The sequence below is a fragment of the Bubalus bubalis genome, chromosome 11 (genome assembly GCF_019923935.1).
Source record: "Bubalus bubalis isolate 160015118507 breed Murrah chromosome 11, NDDB_SH_1, whole genome shotgun sequence".
Taxonomy (NCBI): Eukaryota; Metazoa; Chordata; class Mammalia; order Artiodactyla; family Bovidae; genus Bubalus; species Bubalus bubalis.
Window position 1 is genome coordinate 45232888 of NC_059167.1, and position 17493 is coordinate 45250380.

Here is a 17493-nt window from a genome sequence, read left to right on the forward strand (position 1 = left end):
TTGATGGGATTAGTGTCCTTATAAGAAGAGGAAAGAGAACAGAGCTTGGCTTTTCTCTGCCCTGTGAGGACACAGCAAGAGGGCAGCTGTCTGCAAGCCAGCATCTTGAGAACTCAACTGTGTTGGCACCTTGATCGTGAACTTCCAGACTCTAGGACTGTGAGAAAATAGATTTCTGTTGTTAAGCCACCAGGCCTGTGGTATTTTGTTATGATAACTGGAATTGACTAAGACACACATTGTTAGTACAACAATGTGTACTCCTTTAACAGCAAGGAGATTTTGCATTTCACAGAAACATTGTTAACACGTGACTGTCCTCGTTACATAGATATTGCTGAGGATAATCGCATACCTCACACCAAAACATAGCATTTGTTGCCTAACACACAAATACAGAAACTTATCTTGTGTCCATGAAACGACAAAATCGGTCACAAAACTTACATGGAAGCCTATTTCCAGAGAGGAAGCCATTGGTGTTTCATTCAGGCATGTGTCAGGAGGTAAGACGCGTCTAGAGCCCTTAAGGTTCTTCATGATCTGTGCCCCTCCCCCATACACATTTTCTGACCTCACCCACCACTTCTCCTTTCTCTTACTGTCTTTGCATTTACCAACCTTTTGGCTATTTTTCCAATAACACTTCCTGCCCAAGGGCCTTTGTACCTGTTGCTCCCTCTACTTGAAATATTCCTCCTCCAGATATAGACACAATTTCACTTCCTTGCTGAATTAGAAAGGCTTTCTCTGGATGCCCGATACAAAAGGCACAGCCTGTCCCCACCTATTCTGCTATACTTTCCTTTTTTAAATTTTCGGCCATGTCCTGTGGCATGTGGGATCTTAGCTTCCTGACCAGAGATTCAACTCACACTCCCTGCATTGGAAGTGTGGAGTCTTAACCACTGGACTACCAGAGAAGTCCCTATTTTCCTTCTTTTAAAAAAATAATTTTTATTTATTTTTATTTTGAGCTGTGCTCGGTCTTTGTTGCTGTGCAGGCTTTTCTCTAGCTGTGATGAGTAGGGGCTACTCTCTAGTTGCGGTGTGCAGGCTTCTCAATGAGGTGTCTTCTCTTGGTGAGGAACACAGGCTCTAGGGAGTGTGGGCTTCAGTAGCTGTGGTACTCGGGCTCAGTAGTTGTGGTTCCTGGACTCTAGAGCAGACTCAACAGTTGTGGTCCATGGGCTTAGTTGTTCTGCAGCATGTGGGATCCTCCCTGACCAGGGATTGAACCTGTGTCTCCTGCATTGGCAAGTGGATTCTTTACCACTGAGCCACCAGGGAAGCCCCCTATTTCCATTTTTAATGGTTACTGCCAGCTGCCAGAGCCTATAACTTTTACTGTGTCTCCTCCCCTCCATTTTCTCCCCCTGATCAAAAGCTTCATGAAGGCCTTCTGATTTTGTTTTGTTCACTGATGTTTCTCCGGAGCCTACAACAGTGTCTGGCACAGAGCAGGCTTTCAGTAAAAATCTGTTGAATAAAAGGAAACCACACAGAGGCTGTGTTTCCCCCTTCTCTGCTGTTGCAAGGGGCAGAAGCTTTCCTCTTTGAAGGTAACCCATGGAAACCCCAATCTTCTTTGTTCCTGTTAAACTAGTCTCCCTAGTAGGTCCAGTGTGCCTGGTGCTGAAATACAAAAGCAGGGTAACCCTGAGAGCTTCTGCTGATGATTCTCCCAGCACAGGACAGGGGAAACAAACACATATCTTACGCTGATCACTGATCTCTCGTTGCCCACTGCTGCAATCTGTACATTGCCCAGATGTAGGATGGCTGCCAGGACCTTAAAAACGTCCATCTGAAAATCTTCCTTGAAACCTGAAAACAAAATGTTTCCCAAATTAGGAATATTCCATTTCTTCTCTTGCATTATCACTAATAAAGATAAGCACGTGAATTCCTTCAGGACCCTCTAATACCCTCAGTGCCAAGAGATGGGACAGGGTCCAAGGGAGTGGACCCCAGGGAGAATCTGGCTCACTAGTTTGTCTCTCTAGTTTGACGTGTGCAGACACGCAATGTAAACTATTCAGCCCACCAGGCTTCCCCTCTGTGGTGGCTGCTAGGAAGTTCAACTCAGAAATTAATATCTGAGTAACCATTTCCGGTCAGGTTCCTGGGAGAATTGGCTCTCATTTATTCTGTATGTTGTGCTTACTTTTTTAAATAAATAAATTTTTAAACTTTTTTTTTAATGTGGACCATTTTTTTAGAAGTCTTTATTGACTTTATTACAATATTGCTTCTATTTTATGTTTTGGGTTTTTTTTTTTGGCTGCAAGATATGTGAGATCTTAGCTACTCAACCAAACTCACACCTTCTGCTTTGGAAGGCAAACTCTTAACCACTGGACTGCCAAGGAAGTCCCTACTGTGCTTTTTTTATTGGTATTTTTTTTTTCTTTTTTGTTCACAAGCTCCCCAAATGCTTTTTATGGTGGTGCTGGAAGGACTCCATTTGCCCCTCCAGCTCTGCACCCTGCTCTCTGACCCAGGGGGCTGGCCTGTTTGGACCAAGGTGATGGGTTTTCATGCCCTCTGGTTGGGTCTGGCCAACGGTACCCTGTCAGGAGATCAGAAAACAGGAGGAGAAGGTACTGGTACATCTCCCTATCTCTTTCCTTGAAGTTGCCTCAGGCTGGCTGTGCAGGAGGTATCTATTCCAGGTCTGGTGCTGCCTTTTCCCGACCCTCCTTTCAGGCTCAAGTAACACCCCTGTGGCCAAACAGGAAGAGTTGTTATTTCCAGGCCCCTTCTGCTCCTTGCAGCCCTCTCAGCCCCACACAATTTGCAATTTGTAGTTGCTCCCTTGGTAAATAAACTCTCCTCCTTTTATCTTATTTGAATGTGCCCCGTGTTCCTTGCATGGGACCTTGAGCAACTCTGGTTGAACTGGAGGAGCAATATAGGTGGACTATCACTTGTGAATGAAAAGAGTTGCCTGCTATATCAGCAAACAATGGATGCTGTGGCCATCAAGCTCTCAGCCACTATCACTGCCCCCAGGGGTGCACCCTGAGGGGACTCAGGATGGAGAAAAGCAGAATACTGGTCTTAGGTAGCTAAAGTGCCAATCAAAGGAATGATTTCACTGAGCCCAGACTGTTGCATCTTCCCATATATATGATAGAAAAGCGCTAAATTCCTTAATTTGAGATACCTGGTTTTCTTTAACTAACAGTAACATTTTGATGTTCTGACTACCTGGTCTTTGCTGTAAGACTCCTATATATCCTGGCTTCTCCCTTACCTCTTCAGAGCAGTCCCTCAGAGCTGTCTGAAAGGCTGCATCCTGGGCTCAAGCCCTGCTTTGTCTACTGAATAAAACATAATTTTCAGTTTTAAGGTTGTGTATTTTTTTTCAGCCAACAGGAGACCCTCACTTCCTCCAGCAAAAAAGCAGCAGGCCCTCAATGCCCAGAAAGAGCCATTGTGGTCACTGCTGCTTCTGACTTGAAGATACCTGGAATATCTCAATAGCAGCTAGGTCATGTTCCAAAAGAATTTCAAAACCTGGAGAGTCTTCTCTCCTTCAAAGATCACACAAAATCAAAGTCACATGTGATTTCATTTGCTATATGACTCAGGGAGTTCAAACTGGGGCTCTGTAACATGCTAGAGGTATGGGAAAGGGTGGGAGGTGGGAGAGAGGGGCATATGTACACCTATGGGTGATCCATGTTGATGATGTATGGCAGAAACCAAATCAATATTCTAAAGCCGTTATCCTTCAATTAAAAATAAATTTTTTAAAAAGTCAGATATGATTTCAAGCCAAAATTACATAGATGCCTCCAGTTCAACCAGAGTCCAGACATTTGCAGTCACTCCATTTCAAGCTAACATTTCCATCTGAAGGACAGCAGATTCTAAAACAAATAACCTCCAGGGCATCACCATGATAAATGACAGGTAAGTGATGAGGAAAGGCAACTAAAAATGCAAACTTGGAGAATCTGCTCTGGCACTCCCACTCTCTGCATAATCCATGACTAAGCCCATGCCTTCCAGAACTGACAAAACTGAAATAACAACTCCAAAGCAATGACTCAAAGAAAGAACTTAAGACCTCAGTTAAGTAATTCTCTTCAGTGAGATAAAATCCTTGCAAAAGCGCTGATGGCTTGAAGTGGGTTTCAACAAGAAACACAGTGGTCAAGTTCCTTGAACCTGAGGTCCAGGAAAGATCTGTTTCCAGAGTTTTCTTTCTGACAGAGATCTTAATGGTCAGGCAGAGATCAAAGGATGAATTAAATGAGAGTCAGCAGAAGAACAAAGGAAGTAAGCTCTTGATCAAAATGCACCCCATTCTGCTCCCTCAGGGGGTAACTTGTGGTCTGCTAAGGTCCCTGTGATATTGTGGTTTGTATTAAGAAATATATAAATTGGCCTTCATCTAGTTTCTGGCACAGAACTTCTAAAAGCCTGGGAACTTCCTAAGTGGTGAGAGAGACTTCTGTCTTTTGGTAATGAGGCAATTTTGGAATGCCCCCTGGGTCCTGTGTGGATGGGGGCTGGCTGCCAGGGGAAGCAACCCTGCGATGAGAGTGGGAACTTTCAGTCTCACCCCTCAACCTTCGGGGAGCAGAGAGGCACTGCAAGTTGGACTGACTGCCAATGGCCAATGATTTAATCAGTGTACATGTACTGAAGTCTCCATTAACCCCAAAAGGACAAGGTTTGGAGAGCCCTGGAGTGAACCCATGGGACTGGGGAGAGTGATACACTCAGCACAGAAGTTTTTGCTCCTTCCCACATACTTGCTCCTATGTATCTGTTCCAATGGGCTTTTCTTGAGCTTTATATTCTTTCATAATAAACTGGTGATATACTAAATAAAATGTTTCCTTGAGTTCTGTGAGCTGCTTTAGCAAATTGGTTGAATTCAAAGAGGTGGTTAAGGGAACCTCTGATTTACAGCCCTTCAGTCAGGAGCACAAGTAACAACCTGGACTGGAGGCTGTCACCTGACATGGCCGGGGGCGGGACTGAGCTTTCAACCTGTGAGATCGGATGCTTTCTCCAGGTAGACAATGTGAGCACTGAGTTGAACTATAGGACACTCAGCTGGTGTCCAGGGAATAGCGTGGTATGGGAGACCCCTGTCCCAGCAACACACTGGAATTGGGTACCAGAACCATTTTAGTACCTCAGAAACAGAGCCAGAAGAGAAAGAGCATGAAACTCTGCATCAAGCATTATCCTGAGTACTTTCTACATGTCACCTCATCTAATCCTTACAACTATATAAAGTACTAGTATTTTTTTAGGCTCCAAAATCACTGCAAATGGTGACTGCAGCCATGAAATCAAAAGACGCTTGCTCTTTGGAAGAAAAGTTATGACCAACCTAGATAGCATATTAAAAATCAGAGACATTACTTTACCAACAAAGGTCTGTCTAGTCAAAGCTATAGTTTTTCCAGTAGTCATGTATGGATTTTAGAATTGGACTATAAAGAAAGCTGAGTGCCGAAGAATTGATGCTTTTGAACTGTAGTGTTGGGGAAGACTTTTTTTTTTTTTTTGTAGAGAAGACTCTTGAGAGTCCCCTGGACTGCAAGGAGATCCAACCAGTCCATCCTAAAGGAAATCAGTCCTGAATATTCACTGGCAGACTGATGTTGAAGCTGAAACTCCAATACTTTGGCTACCTGGATCGAAAAACCAACTCATTGGAAAAGACCCTGATGCTGGCAAAGATTGAAGGTGGGAGGAAAAGGGGATGACAGAGGATGAGATGGTTGGATGGCATCACCAACACGACGGACATGAGTTTGAGTAGGCTCCAGGAGTTTGTGATGGACAGGGAACCCTGGCCTGCTGCAGTTCATGGGGTCACAAAGAGTCTAACACAACTGAGTAACTGAACTGAACTGAACTGTTTCCATTTTACAGAGGGGGAAACTAAAGCACAGAAAGTCTAGCAAACTTGCCAAGGTCACAATCACACTGCATGTGTCATGGCTAAGCAATTTACTGCCAGTGACTGCTGCAATGTATGAAAAGACCCATGGAATCACAAAGCTGCCCTAGGTCACCCCAGGGTATCTAAACGTGATGCTCTCCTGACAACCCACACCAGGCAAAGAAGTGTGAGCAGACTCCAGAGGTCTGTTTACTGGGTGTGCTGTGAAGTGGATCTGGATACTGAGCTGGATGACCTCACTGCTAACCTTGTCTGTCTCTCCAAACTGTCTCCATAACAAATCACAGCAATGGACAAATCAACCAGCAAGTACCTATTTAGCAATGACATTTTAAGAAAGGTATCTGCCCAAATGTGTTATAAGCCTATATATGATTCACATTGGGTAGTCTGCTCATGAGGGAATCAACATCTAAGACAGAAAACACTGAGACACAAACAAGAGGACACGACCCATGGGCTAAGTGGTATACATGAGGTATTCACGTTGTTGGAGATGTGCTGTTGGACAGAACTTTCCTTGGGGAGGAAAGTTTCTTTATCTGTGCTGAACTACATGGCAGCTATTAGCTACATGTGGTTATGAGCACTCGAAACACACCTAGTGCAACTGAGGAACTGAATTTTAAAATTTATCTCATTTTAACTAACACAGACAATCATCTGTGGCTAGTGCTTACTGTGTTGGACAAGGAAGGTTCACAGACCATGAAACTGACACATAGCATGAGATTATTGGCTGTGGGGGTCACAGGATGATGGCAATCTCAAAGTTACAGTGAGTTCCATATGTGAATCCACTCCACAGCAGGAAACAGGTCTCCAAAGACTGCTGAAACTTCTTTGCCTGGTCAGGGGCCCTCAGGAGATGTCCATGTTTTAGATACACTAGGGTTGAAGCGAGGCTCATGACTCCACCCACAAGTCCTTTCACAAATTTCAATAAAAGTCAAAGGAACCCATCAACTATGCTCACTCTATCACCTGGGACAAGGTTCAACAAATGTTTTCTTACTAGGCTTTGCAGGCTGTAGAGGTTGTCACAAGAACTCAGTTCTAGCATCATAGCATGAAAACAGCCATAGATCATAGTTAAAAGGAGCGTCTCTGCGTTCCAATAAAACTTTATTTATAAAAAAAGGCTGCAATCTGCCAACCTCTGGCCAAAGACATTTTTGTAGTGATTCATGCATTGAGGTCACACTTTCATTAAATGTATACTGATCTCTTACAGACAGAGCATACCACAGTTCACAAACCATTTAAGACATTCTCTCTTAATTCCCACAACATCCCTAACAGCTACTATGGTTGCTACCAAAGATGACCCCCTCCACAATGCATCACCCTCCAATTGTTCATACCCTCTGTGGTTCCCTCCCTGAGGGTCATGACTCAGCTGATCCTATGCCTTGCTTTTGATTATAAGCACATAAGCAGTAGTGATGCTGCACTGCTTCTGAAACTGGCTCATAAAAAGACCCACAGAGTCTACCTAAGCCTATTGGGATTGGCTCTGGGAGAAGCTAGCTCGTGTGCAGTCCATCTAGCCTGAGACCAGCATGCATGAGGAAGGCCGCACGGAGAAAGAGAAATGCCTGCCCTGCGCCCAGTAGTTCCAGTCACCCCAGCCCATGTAACAGAAGACGTCTTCAGCCGATCGAGCCCCTGCCACCACCAGACAAGAGTCCCCACGTAAGAAGTGCCCGGCTGAGCCCAGTCAGCCCAGAGTCACAAGAGACAATGATAAATTGTCATATTACTTATTTATATTTTTTACCAATTAAGAGTGTCTAATTCAATGCAGTGAAACTGCATTCACAATATTGTGCAACTATCCATTTCCATGACTTTTAAAGAAAATCATTCCAAACAGAAATTCTGTAGTCATTATTGAACGACTCCTTATTCCTCCCGCTCCTTAGCTCTTGGTAACCTCTCTTTTATTTTCTGTCTCTATGAATTTGCCTATTATTGGTACCTCATATAAGAGGAATCATACAATATTTATTATTTTGTATCTGGCTTATTGATAAAGTTCTTATTCTTAGAGGACTCATAGCCATCTCCAATGCATGCATGTGGAGAAACATTAAGAACTGTATATTTCTCTATAACGATTTTCTTTTGTTGGGTTTAAGTGAACTTTGGAAAATAAAATTTTGAAGCAAAAAAATTTTTGATTTTTTTAAGGAGTGGTACTTTTTAAAAGATTTTTTAAAATGTGGGCCATTTTAAAGTCTTGATTGACTTTGTTACAATACTGCTTCTGTTTTATGTTTTTTTATTTTGGCCATGAGGCAGGTGGGTATCAGCTCCCTGACGAGGGATTGCAATTGCACTCCCTGCATTGGAAGGTGAAGGGTTAACCACTGGATCACCAGGAAAGTCCCTGATCTTTTTAAAATGAGAAGTTTTGTTAGAACCATTGACTAGGGTAGAAATTGAATGTTAGTTCATAAATTCCTGATGGAAAGAAGCCCAGAGTTAGATATTTTTAATTGGAAATGTCTATCTCAAAGTTTTCACACAGTTCATAGATTAGAATGAGAAGTTTCTGCATGATTATTTTTTCTCTTTCAGATATATCATTATTTGCAGATATTCTCATTCAGATATAGTTGGTCTGGGGTGATATCTAGATGTTAGATATGTTTAAAAGAAAAGTCTCAGGTGACCTGATATTCCAGTATAGAGAGCCACTGGCATAAGTCACTGTCTCAAAGAGTAGCACTCATAGTTAAGATCATTTAAAACAGTGCTGGATTGTTTGCAATTTTAATGGTTATTTGGTAAATGGAATTAATTGTTCATTAAAGTTTCATCTTAATGACAATAATCCAGTAATAACCTGAATGTTTGTAATAGAGGAACAGATAAATTATATCATATGTTATCAAAAATAGTCATTTTAAGCTACCAAGATTTGGAGTACAGCAATCGATAACCGAAATGACTGAGTATTTTCATTGCTGCCCCAGTGTACAGATGGGGAAACTGATGCCCAGAGATAATAACTGACCTGTGCCGGGTGATGCTAGTGGTAAAGAACCTGCCTGCCAATGTAGGATACACAAGAGACGTGGGTTCAATCTCTGGGTGGGGAAGATACCTTGGAGGAGGAAATGGCAACCCACTCCAGAATTCTTGCTTGGAGAATCCCAAGGACAGAAAAGCCTGGAGGTCTACCTGCAGTCCATAGGGTCGCAGAGTCGGACATGACTGAAGCGACTTAGCACGCACACATGTGGGAGGCCACAGACCTATTCTACGAGGCATGGGGAAGAGCCTGAGCAAATTCATGACAATAGATAGTTAAGGGCTAAACTGTGAGGTCTAATGGGCAAGTGCAGGCCATCAGAGGAGAGGAGGTCACCAAGCTAGTATTTTTAAATAATAAGACTTGGTGGGAAGTAAGCAGGTACAGGTTCTATGGTCGCCCTGCCAGCCACACCCAGTCACTCTCTGAGACAAATCCCAGGAAGAAGTGAAGCAGGACAGCTCTGCCTCTTTCTTCCCAGCACCCCCTCACACAGCACAGTGGGCAGCCATCACCTTTATCAGCCATCAGAGGCAGCGGACTGCTATCCTTATTCCCCACAAAATTTGGGGGCTTTGCCTAAAACATCTTGGCCTGGTGTGCAGGGCTGGGGCCATGGTAACACAAGCAAGGTGCCCAGGGCCAGCTCTGCACTTATACCATGGTGAGAGCAAGCACTCCTTAAACTCTGCACCCCAGTTGCCTCTCTTGTCCCATGCTAGTCCTGGCCTTGCTGGTGTGGACATGTGTAAAATGATCTAATGTATGTGATAAACTGGAAAAAAATTGCTGCTGCTACTTCCAATAATTAGGGAGGGTTTCCTGGAGGAGGGGATGGTTTTGTTCAAAGGATGGTTAGGACTTTGACGACAGGGTATAGTTCATAGAGACAGAAAGCAGGCAGGAACATTTAGCAAGTATCTGCTGTGTGCTCAGCCTGGTGCTGCGTGCATTTCCCTACCAGTTTTCATGAGTGTCCTGTGGGTAAGGAATACAGCCATTCTACAGATTAAGAGACTGAGTCTTAGAGAGGGTAACCTCCAGAGTCCTGCCAGCTTGGCTTTTAATTCTTGCTTATTTGATTGCAAAGCCTCCTCTTGTTGCATCATTTCACTGTGAGGTGACATTACAGAGGTGGGAAGGAAGGACAGGTCCCCTGGGAGCCCTGCCAGAGCTAGGCTGCCTGTCCCCTCCTCGTGCCACCTCTCAATGGAGCATGTTACACAGGGATTGAAATCCTGATTATTAAGAAAATGTTAATAAGCACCAAAACTGCTTATCACATTATTAGACACTGTCTAAATTGCCCTTCTTAAAGCGGTCACTTTTAAGGTTTTTTTTCATGTGGACCATTTTATTTAATTTGGGTAAGGACCCAAAGGGTAAGGACCAAGTCTTTATTGAATTTGTTGCAATACTGCTTCCATTTTATATTTCATTTTTTTGGCTTCGAGGAAAGTGGGATCTTAACTCCCCAACCAGGGATTGAACCCTCATTCTCTGCATTGGCAGGCAGTCTTAATCACTGGACCGCCAGGGGAATCCTAAAGCAGTTTTGAAGGAGCAGAACTGGATGGAAATTGTGCTTAGGAAATCATCTTGTGTTCATTCTCAATTACACAACTGTGCTCATCTCGTCTATTACTCTGATATATTTAACCTCAAGTTCTTTGCCTTTTGCATTCGAGTATTGTCAGCTAGGCCACAACAATGAAAACAGCTAGGGCTAATAAGAGATAAATATTTTCTGTAAGATGTAAAAATGGTCTATAGTCTCACATTGATCAGAAGCTTTGACTGGCAGTTTTGTATGTATGTCTAGACTAATACAAAACCGGAAAGTGAATGACTATTTTTATAAATATCACTTGTAGTCTTTTCAAACTTGAGCTCCATGTGGGAAAGGCAAGGTGGGAAAAAACTGAAGAGTACCTACTTCACCTGGGTCAGCATCCTAGCAATTAAAGATCAGGTTTTCTGTATACAAATGAGATGTCTAAAGACTCTGAGTATAAATTCCAGTTCTGCTCTTTACTAGCCACCCCAACCTTGGGTAAATCACTTACTATCTCCATGCCTCAGTTTTCCTATTGTAAATGCAAAAAAAAAAAAAAAAAAAAAAAGCAGCTACCTCATAAGGTGGTTATAAGATTTAAATGAATTAATACAGGCAACAAAGTATTTAGAATGGTGCTTGGTGCATAGTGAACTCCATATAGGTGTCCCCTATTTTACCATGATCATCAGGATACCTGTCAAGGCCAAGTAGGCTCAACATCACACCTCTAAACTGATTCAGACCTTTCCTTTCACCTGTCTTCTCTGTAGTCAGCCTGGAAAAGCTAATGAGCATCCACAGGGCTTATGGCTCATGCTTCTCACAGCAAGCCAGTGAGCCTGAGTGCAAAGGAGCTGATTTCTAGATCTGTCAAGGGAAACACACAATCTAGATCATTTGGCCTCTAAATATGTTTTTTGATTGACTCATCCTAAAATTGGGCTTCCCTGGTGGCTCAGATGGTAAAAGAATCAACCTGCAAAGCAGGCGACCCGAGTTTGATCCCTGGGTTGGGAAGATCCCCTGGAGAAAGGAATGGCAACCCATTCCAGTTGCCTGGAGAATCCCATGGACAGAGGAGCCTGGTGGGCTACAGTCCATGGGGTCACAAAGAGTTGGGCATGACTGAGTAACTAACACAACAACAACATCCTAAACTTAGAATTGATTAGATGTCTTCAGAACACACGCATGCTGGGCATCGCCGCGTTCTTAGAGAAGACGGCCACTCCTGGGACAGGATGTTTTCGCTCACCCAGCAGTGTGAAGGTCTTCTGAGTCTCTATCATGTCGGCTCTGTCATTCACACCCTCAAGGACCGTACTGCCCCCCATTCTCGTATAATTAAATTCTTCTGCACTCCCTGCAATCAAAAGATCATGATGTTTGTGACACAAGAAGGTGAACATACATGTTTATCAGAAGCAAGAAGAGCAGTTCACACTTAATGTGCTATATTAAGCACTTTACAAATGTTTTTCCACTGACTCCTTAGAATTCTACATTGCTGACTCGGAAGCTGAGGCTCAGAAAAGTGAAATGGCCCACTCACAGTAAGTGACTGTGGCAGAGCGAGAAGTAAAATGCAGGCGTGACTCCAGAGCACATGGTTTTTGTTCCCACAGCTAACAATTTCATATAGCTTTACTGAGGTTCATTGAATGTATGATGAACTGTAGAAAACTTGATGAGTTTTGATATACATATACTGTTACAAAAACATCACCGTGGTCAAGATAATAACCAGCTGCTGCTGCTGCTGCTGCTGGTAAGTCGCTTCAGTCGTGTCTGACTCTGTGTGACCCCACAGACGGCAGCCTAGGTGTGCACCTAAATTTGAATAGTAAGTGACGCTTCAGAAAGCCCTTCCACATTCACTATCTGCATTCTGTTTGGCAGATAAGGCATGGATACTATCATTATATAACATCTGAAGAAACAGATTCTACAAGTGCAAGCAAATTCTTCAGGATTAGAGAGTGTGTCAGAGAAGGCGATGGCACCCTACTCCAGTATTCTTGCCTGGAAAATCCCATGGACAGAGGAGCCTGGTGGGCTGCAGTCCATGGGGTCGCTAAGAGTCAGACACGGCTGAGTGACTTCACTTTCACGCATTGGAGAAGGAAATGGCAACCCACTCCAGTGTTCTTGCCTGGAGAATCCCAGGGACAGGGGAGCCTGGTGGGCTGCCATCTATGGGGTGGCACAGAGTCGGACACGACTGAAGTGACTTAGCAGCAGAGAGTGTGTATTCAACTCCAATACACTAGACAATTCTGTCTACCAACTCAGCCCGGGTGACCAAGACAGGAGAGCTGAGGTACCACAGGAGCTGGGCTGTTTGCAATGAAGGAAAAGTGGCTCATTAATTATGATTACAATTAATAATGATTTTGAATCTTCAAGGACGTTCAAATTATGATATAGATACTCTGTCTCAGGAGAAAGGGAAATATGTCATACCTTAGAAAAATGACCATCCAAGGAAATTCAGATAAGAATAAAATTTAAGGACTTAAATCAGTAAGCCCCAGTGGTCAGAAGCCTTCTTCAGGTGATTCTAGATGGATGATCTCCATTGCTCTGGAGCTTTGAAAAGAACCCTGGGGTTGAAGGGTACCTGATTCCTGGACCAACCTGCCCCTAACTAATCTATCTGCTTAGTTAAATGCATCAATTCCACTCCTGGAACTGAAGGATCTTATGTTTTTGGACAGAATACTTTTTTAAAGTGATGTTATTATAAGAAGAAGAGATTAACCTAGAATTTAAATTCTTACACAAAAAAGAGACTCTTCTACACACCATGCATTACGTACCTAACTTAAGATGTTTAAATTCCGACTGCTCTGCGGATGCACAAAGCTGATAGAAAATGTGGTAATTTCGTTCATTTTCTGACTGTAAAATAAAGAGGAATCCTGAAATCACACCAGACCTTAACAAATGAAAATGTGAGGTTTTCCCTAAGAGGATCTTAGATGGCTAATCTGATCTTACAGATATGGACATCTACCTGTGTTTTTGCTGTGACTCAACCTGGTGGTCCAAGATCGCCTTCCAAATAACCACCCTCAGAGAAAATGATATTAAATGAAAACATGCTATGAAATGGGAATAATGTAATTTGTACTAGTTGAAATTTTAAAGAAACTCCTTGCAATACAAGGCTTACTTTCTCTCCTTCTGCGTCAAAATGAAGATAATTTTCTCCATTTTATGGACAGAAGAATCTTTCTCTTAAACCCCACCTCACTAGCTCTGATCCCATTCTCTTCCCAATACAAAAAAAAGTAACAACTTTGTTTAAATAGTTTTTGTGTTCTAGAAAGACAAACGATCTTTAAATGCTAAGAATTTTTAAAGTGCCTAAAATTGAAAGTCATAAACTTTTCCCTTGATTGTGAAATTCTATTGATACTGTACCTATCATCAATTTTCATTTTTAAGAAACATAAAAAAATAACCCACATTGCAAATGAAAGATAGGAAAATTCTACTTCAAGTCATCAAACAACATAGGTTGTGTAATGAATACATAAATGTGAGCCATACTATAAAAGTCGGGAAAAAGGAAATCTAACTAATATTTTTATCCTTACTTGAAAGACAACTCTGGATTTCTCTAGCAGGTAAGTTCTCATGTTCGCTCCTATAATTTGATTTCTCTCATCAAAACTAATTTCCGTGTATTTCCCAAACCGACTGCTGTTGTCATTGCGGGTGGTCTTGGCATTTCCAACAGCCTACAAAACATAGCAACAACATTAAAAAACCTTTGCATCCATATTCTTGGAGCAGTTATAGTAAAATCCAATCCTGTATGCTAGGGGAAGATCTGATTAGAGAGGGAGGCTGGAAGGCAGGGGCTTGCAGAGAATGAAACATATCCTTAGCTCTGCTCAATCTTACTTCAAGGCTCTCCTCAATCTTACTGGTAGACACTGAGCAGGAGGAGGGAAAGCATGGGTTCTGATGTTTTATGGCCCCAGGTTCATTTTTACTATCTGGGTGATGCTAAGCCTCAATTTCTCTGTCTGTAATATAAGCATGCATCTTACAGAGTTGGGAGGATTAAATGAGATAGTATCAATATAAAGTGCCTCAACTCATCTATGCCTAAAATATTAGAGATGCTTAAAGTCCACTTCCTTCATCCAACCTTTTTTTTTGTCCTTATCACTTCCCTACTCAAACTTTCTACTCAACCAAAAACAGCCCTCTCCCATCCCTCCCACGCTGGGCATGACTTTTGCTTTTTACTTCTGCTCTTGACTTCTGTCTCTCCTCTTGCCCTCTCCCTTCCTGGGCACCCTCCATATTGAAGTACCTTTCCTATGCACAAATACTGCGCTCCTGTCCAGGTCATTATCCTTTCAGACAACATATGTTTACTCAGCACCTGCCGTGGGCCACACGCTCGGTAGGTGAAGATGAACCAAGTAAACATGGTCCCGCCTTCACGGAGCTTATAACTGCAGGTGAGACCAACCCTACAGAAACAGCCACACAATATTATCCCGCAGGCATTTAACAGCATGGTGTTTCTTGACACCTTTTTATAGCTATCTTGGGTTGTGATTTATCTTTCTATTTAAGTTTAAAATATGTTAGAGGAGTCTTAAAACTTGGGGATTGGACCTTAATCTTTTCCTTACTTCCTATATTATCAGGCATAGTGACCTGAACAAAATAGGTGGTCTGATAAATATTCATTGAGGATTTTGATTTGAGAGAGCAGAAAGAAAAGGTCTAAGAATCCAACAGTCTTAACTATTTGCTACGCTTCCAAATAAATCCAAATCGATTCATTTCCCTCTCCCCTGAGCTGTCAGATGCTCTTTCTTCCTTGAGGGCTGTTTCCTTAACTCCTTGGTGCCATCATAGGTGGCCTTGCCCATATGTTTGCCCAAGTCAGTGGTGTGCTAATGAGTCAGTCTTGGGGAAGGGAGGAGGAAGAGCCTGGATATGTGACATTTGCCAATTTGAAAGGTGTAAATACTTCCACCATGACTGATTTCAAACTACCAAGGCTTTAACAACAACTTGCAAAAAAACTCCCGAATATTTAAAAATCAGCTTATGAAAGTTGGTGTTGGTTGGCTAAAGAACACTGCTGGTCTCAGTGTACCAGTTGTGTCTGTGGTTGAGGAATTTTCCCCTGGGATATAAATGTAAACAGGGGACTCCTAAAATCCTGATGGTAGAACTTCTAGCCCAGCAGGTAGAGCAGAGAAGCTTTGGAACCAGCAATCTGTGCTCCAGTCTCCTACAAATCCCACTGGGGAACAGACTTCCTGGCTCTTTCCTGCTCTTACTTCTTTGGTCTTCAAAGGACCACGTACAGGCATACCTTGAAGACACTATGGCTTGGTTCCAGACCACTGCAATAAAGCAAATGTCACAATAAAAGTCACATGAATTTTCTCGTTACCCAGTGCAGATAAAAGTTATATTTGCACTATACTATATAGTGTATTAACTGTGAAATAGCATTGTATCTAAAAAACAATGCACGCGCCTTAATTAAAATTTTTTTTTTTTTTTTGTTAAAAAAAAATGCTAGCCATCATCTGACCTTTTAACAAGCCATAATCTTTTTGCTGGTGGAGGGTTTGAAACACCGTGAGAGTTATCAAAACAGGACACAGAGACAAAAAATAAGCAAAGGCTGTTGGAAAAATGAGCTCATAGACTTGCTTGACACAGAGTTGCCATAAATCTTCAGTTAGTTTTTTTAAAAAGACAAAAAGAAATATCTGTAAAGCACAATCAAGCAAAGCACGGTAAAACAAGGTACACCTGTATACGTGAACCAGCCCACCTCTCCATATACATGCCTCTGCCTCCGCTCCCCATGCCCACAGGGTACCCACCTCGGTTATGGGGTTTGATGCTAGGACCTTGTCTTCCACATGAGCGTTGCTGCTGGACTTGCTGACGGTGGCAAAGTACCTCATGGCATAGCGAGCAGACACTGTCTTTCCAGCACCCGACTCCCCACTTACAATTATTGACTGGTTTTTATTGTTTCTAAGGCAAACAAAAGGATTTTTTAAAAATTCTTTTAAAATGTTCATTTCTTTCCATTAAAAAGGCAATATACGCACACTAATAAAAATGCAGATAAGTCAGAAGAAGGGACTTGGTTTTCTCATGCTAAAGGAACTTTTTTAACATGCCAGTGAATTTCCTTCTAGTCTTTTTCTCTGTGATCCTGCTGAACACACAACTCTGTCTCCTGCTGCGTCCCCTGTATTGCGAGTTCCCAAGGCCAGTCCCAGGCCAGTGATCCACTAGGAGGACTCACAGGGCTCAGCACATGTCTGTACTCATGGCCAAGACTTACTACACCAGAAGGAGACAGAGCAGATCAGCGAGGGTCAACGGCACATGGGCCGAGTCCAGAGAAGGCCAGGGGTGAACTTCCAAGAGTCCTCTCCCGGGAGGCCACACAGGATGCACTTACTTCCTCCAGCAATGAATTATGACAACACATGGGAAACACTGTTTACCCAGGACGCTCAACAGAGACTCAGTGTCCAGGGTTTTTATTGGGGTCTGGTCACATATCTTCTCCTATCACATACCAAAATTCCAGATGCCCAGGAGGAAAGCGGATGTTCAGCCTGAACCACCTTGTTCACACAAACAGTTTAGGTATAGTGAGCCACTCATAATTGTTACTCAGCAATTAGGAAATTCTATGAGCCCTCCTGAAATCCAACTTCCCAGAGGCTCACCATGGGCCAAACTTGCACGTAAATCTCTAAGGACAGCAGTCTCAGGCCTATGTCACCTCCTTTCTCCTTTCACTTCAATATAAAAACATTTTTAAGACATTATTTGAGAGCAATTACTTGAGATGTGCCTGGAAACGTGTGCTCCATAAGCCAACATACTCTGTTATATAACATGGAGATCTTAAAAAAATGCACTAAACTTTTCATGTCATAA

General features: G+C 42.7%; 1 protein-coding gene across 1 annotated transcript in view; it reads right to left on the bottom strand.

Moving 5' to 3' along the window:
• Positions 1–17493, bottom strand: part of MYO5C (myosin VC) — a 117707-nt gene that overhangs the window by 76367 nt on the left and 23847 nt on the right. The window contains exons 5-9 of the mRNA XM_025295604.3: positions 16413–16569; positions 14139–14282; positions 13356–13437; positions 11792–11899; positions 1721–1827 (exon numbers count right to left, since the gene is read on the bottom strand). Coding sequence (XP_025151389.2) covers positions 1721–1827; positions 11792–11899; positions 13356–13437; positions 14139–14282; positions 16413–16569 — 598 coding nt within the window. The remainder of the gene's footprint in view (positions 1–1720; positions 1828–11791; positions 11900–13355; positions 13438–14138; positions 14283–16412; positions 16570–17493) is intronic.